Here is a 4,944-nt window from a genome sequence, read left to right as displayed (position 1 = left end):
TGGAATCAAGTGAAAATAATAATATGAAATTGTAATGAAATCACATTTGTATATATGTCGTAGAACTAACCTGAGAATGAAAATTATCATTCTATATCTGACTTTGCCCTCACACTGTTTCTAGTATATTATATAATTAGGGCTTTTCACCAAATGTTGATTTCACCAAATGGTGAAAAGACCCATTGTTTTTGTTCTGTTTCTTATTATTCTTCTCTCAATTTTGTGACAACTGGGCCAAACTGGTAAGTGATATCAATGGCATTTCTCTTACATTATGTGGCATATGTCAAAGGGTTGTGGTCATCTATTATTAAGGAGGTCACAAAATCCAAAATGACTGCCATGACGTCATACCTAAAATGTTTAAAATTGCCATAACTCAATAAGTATTCATTATACAAAGGTCATGTAATTATGTTATTGGTAGAAAATGTCTAGGCTAACATTTTTATAATTACAAGTTTAAGGTCAGAGGTGAAATGAAAAAGCTGCAAATCGTTTGTTTTTCAACATTTTTGAAAAATTCTTTCAAAGAACAATGCATGCAGTATGTCATTGCAATGATTTTGATGTCTTTAGTTTTTCGTTAACATTTGTTGTTAATGCGGTCCATCATTTTGAATAAATGTATTTTCTTTGATCTTTTGGGTATGCCGACCATTCACATTTTAAGTTTCTCCTCAAGTTCCACCTGTGGTATTCAGCACAAACTTTTATGACATGATTATGAGATGGTACTAATCAATTTAGTCTTGTTATTATGGGGTCGGTCCAAAATCCAATATGGCCACTATGAAGCCATGTATTGAAAAGTTTGAAAAGACAATAAAACAAAACATTTTCATTATACAGAGGTTATGTAATTATATTATTTGTAGATAATGTCTGGGGCTAAATTTTTCTTACTACAAGTTTAAGGTCAGAGATCAAATAAAAATGTTCACTATGAGGTCAAAGTTCACTAAGTTTAAAACTTTTTTATTTTTTAAATCTTTTTATATAGATTGATGCAGTATTTCGTTCTGATGATTTTAGTACCTTCGGTTTTTTGCTCAACTGCCTGAAGGTCAAGTGAGCTTATGTCATCTGGCATCTGTCTGGCTGTCCGGCCTGTAGCATCCTGGGGTGAAGGGCTACCAAGTTTGTTCATTCAAGGTCAAAAGGTCAAATAGGCTAAAATCTTTAAACAACCTTCCTCAATAACCAAGAGGTACAGGAACCCAATATTTGAACCTGTAGTATATATGCTGGGGTGAAGGGCTACAAATTTGTTCAAATGAATGACCTTGACCTACAATAAAGGTCACAGGGGTCAAATAGGTTTTAATCTTGATTTCTCGATAACCAAGAGACCTGATTTAGGCCAATAGTATGCTGGAATGAAGGGCTGTAAAATTTATTGTCATGAATAAACCTAGCCTTCTCTCGATCTGATATTTGAATAAAGTGGTTATCAGCATTGTATCTGCAGAAATGAGATAGATCAACTTCAAAGTTGCAGAGCCCGGTGAGCGAAACAGGTCCATTGGGCACTTGGTCATTCGTATGACACAATATTTCGATATTTTTCACTCGTGCTTCGGATGCGTGAAAATATTGATATTCTGTCATACTCCATTTTTGCAAAGATGGTCATACTCGTGAAAAATATGTTATATTCAATAGGAAACCATTCAAAATCCTCTATATATTTTTCATGCCATATATGTAGATTCCCCTTACTCAAGTTTCACTTGTGATGCAAAAAACAAAATGGTCAATAGCTATATAAGCTGCCGTCTTGGAATTCATTTCTTGAATTCCATTATGCTCTTCCATTCTTCTCGCAATTTTTTGGGTGGATCTTTCTCTGATTTCATATGCATAATGAGGGTGAATATGATATTCCATTTTCAAATGAATGAAAAGAAAGATGAGATAAGTAAAGGTTCAGTCTTACATATTATGAGATGATTGACAGGCTAGTGCCAAGATTCCCCTGGGATCATTACATATAGTACACGATCGTCATTTGTAGATTTATCTAAATACCATACATATAATATTAACCATATATTGATTTTACTGCTCTATTTCAGGCCTACTGTCCAAGATAAAGTTCAACAAGAAATACTGCAACGACTTATTAGGTACTTTGAGCATATGATCATGATGATGTAAAGTATGATATTATTTTTATTGATAATAAATCCTTTTTGAAAAATCTGTGGTGATGTTTTCTGATCTCAAATCTTGAGAGAAAGATCAGTGATGTACATGTACAATTATTTAATTTTACAGCACGTTGAAGTCACTTGATATTGCAAGACCTAAAAGCTATAAGAGAAAGAAAAAGAAGACAGAAGATTCAAAGAAAGATAGTGTTTTGCCAAGGGATGAGGAAAGACAAGCCATCAGGTAAGTGTGAAATTGAATAGCAGAAATGTGTTAACCAGCCGAGGATTGAACCGGAGACCATGATGTGAAATCTTTTCTTGCCAACAGTACTTGTTCAGAGGAAATTACTAGCACCAAGCGGTCAAGTTATATTTCAAGATAAAAAAATGATTCTATTTATTTTGTGTTAGATTGAAACATTCTTTACACAATCAACAATATAAAAAAGATAAATAATTTACAAATGTCTTGCACCTCATCCACCTATATTAAGAAGATTGGGGGCACAGTGCATTTACCTGCATCAACTGACAGATCTTGATAATATGTAGATATGCACGTTTTAGCCACAGCAGAAAAAGTGTTAGTCTTGATTAGTAACAAACTTCACAGATTTCATTTAACATAGCCCTCAGAATTTTGATACTCAACTACTGAATGATTCCGGGTATAACTGCATAATTATATAACTGGTACCAGTCTCCAGAGCACAATGGATGCCAATAATGACACTTAAATGATTTTCTCTCAAATTCATGAAATATGTATGATATTCAACAGGTGTCCTCTTCATGTTGTTGTGCAATAGTGCCTTAAACTGAATCCCAGCTGTACACATAAGATTTAAAACTTTATATCTAACAAAAAAAAAATCTGTATTATAAATCATTCAATGATGAAACATTTCTTGATTAACAGAAAGCAGCTCCTGCTTGGTGTGAATCAGGTAACCAGAGGCTTGGAGAAAGATGAGGTACGATTGGTTATCGTGTGTCGATCTGCCAAACCTGTCATCATAACACAGCATCTGATTGGTTTAGCCAGCTTGAGGAGATGTCCAGCTATCTGTATCAATGATCTCAACAAGGCTGTGGGTGAGGCCATGAACATAACATCTGCTGTGGCTGTTGGATTCAAGGTAGGAATATAACAAATACTTCAGGGTTCATGCACATCTTTAAAAGTCCAGGAATTTCATTATGTATATGTTCTCTTAAAAAGTAATGAAATCTGACTATGAACCGTGATTAAAAAATCCTTTAAATTCATATGTGACCTTGAAAAGTCCTTTAATTTTGCTGGTGTCTTGAAAACTAAAAACTTATTTGATTTTCTGATATGCCTTTGAAAAATCCTTGAATTTTACAATGTGTCCATGAAATACCTTGATCCCGGATTTTGGTCTTAAAAAATCCTTTGCTTTGCAATTGGATGTTCATTTGCTGTTTAAATTATGAAATTTTATCACAAAAAGGTGAAGAGTAAAGAAAAGTTTTCCAGTTTTCAAAAAGATATTAATTATTAAGTCATAGGGGTAATAAAAGTATTATTTTCTTTAAATTTAGAAAATTTCCAAAGATGCAGATCCAAGTGTATTTGATGACCTGGTGGAATTCACTACTAAACATACCCCTGAAATAACACTGGCCTGGCTTCCTGAAAGTTCGAGGGACACTTTAAAAATGGAGACCCGTTTGGAGGAAATGGATACCACTACAAAGGACGAGAGTCGAAACACTCTCCATGTTGAAGATACCTCTGATCATTCAGTGAAGAACGAAAGTACAGATTCATCATGTATTAAAAATAGTGACAGAGACATTAGGACTGATTCGGCTGATCCTGATATTGGGGGAAAGTTCTTTAAAGATTCCTCCCACAATGTTAGGTCACACATAAAGCCAGCAGATCAAACTAAAATGGACTACTCACATTTCTATGTGTATAAATCATTAGCCACAAACAAAGAAAAGAAATGGCCAGAGTTTCTCCGGTTCTCCAGTGAACCGGAAGTGTCTGTGGAGTATAAAAACATGACAGTTCAGGAAAGTTTAAAAAATCCACAACAATATTCTGTAAAATATGAAAAGGTATCAGTACAAAGGATTCCTGCAAATCCTGATAGAAAGAAAAGAAAACGGAAATTAAAAATGTAGGGAATGGAATTAACATTAAAAGCTTAAATAAAACTGGAATATGTACTTAATGTGTGTTATCCTGTTTGTCTGCGAATATTAAGCCTTTGCCTGTAATAAGCCCATCCGTGTGTTTTGCAGCTCAGTAGAAATGCTTATGATTGTTATTTCCAACATATTATTGTTCCCATAGCTTATTCAAGGATAAATATTATGACCTTGTCAAAGAGAATCAATTTGTCAGGACCGTCAAATGTTATCAAAAGAAATTTCCTTCATAAAGAAACTCGTCATATAGGAATGAAGTCATCTTCTGCCAGTTGAGTTGACCATCCATCCGTCAAGTACAAGATCCTGTCTAGACCACTTTTCCTACAATTCTCAATAAAACTTTGTGAAGCACACTGGTTATAGTCATGTATTGCACACTGTATATGTGCACTTGGGCTTTTAAGGTCATCTGACCCAAAGGATCCTGAGATGGTCCTGACGAAGTGTTGTTATTTTTCGGATCGGTCCAAAGTTCAAGATGGTCACCATGACAGCCATCTTTAAAAACACACTTTAAATTTCTTCTCCAGTTCCACTGGTGCCATTCAGCTGGAAATTGGAGAGGATTTTAAGGGAGGGAAGCCAACAAACACGGCCA

At 34.5% G+C, this 4,944-nt stretch overlaps 1 protein-coding gene across 1 annotated transcript; it reads left to right on the top strand.

The window, feature by feature from the left end:
* Window positions 1-2,081: 2,081 nt before the first annotated feature.
* Window positions 2,082-4,366, top strand: LOC117320892 (ribonuclease P protein subunit p38-like; the record flags this gene model as incomplete). The annotated part of the gene is given in 4 exon segments (XM_033875378.1): window positions 2,082-2,132; window positions 2,284-2,400; window positions 3,079-3,298; window positions 3,726-4,366. Coding segments are annotated over 4 exon segments (979 nt in total), but the record flags the coding sequence as incomplete, so codon positions are not given.
* Between the last annotated feature and the right edge of the window lie 578 nt (window positions 4,367-4,944).

This window comes from Pecten maximus, unplaced genomic scaffold (genome assembly GCF_902652985.1).
Source record: "Pecten maximus unplaced genomic scaffold, xPecMax1.1, whole genome shotgun sequence".
Classification (NCBI taxonomy): Eukaryota; Metazoa; Mollusca; class Bivalvia; order Pectinida; family Pectinidae; genus Pecten; species Pecten maximus.
The sequence above is the reverse complement of the archived record's forward strand: the minus strand, read 5'-3'. Positions and strand labels throughout refer to the sequence as shown.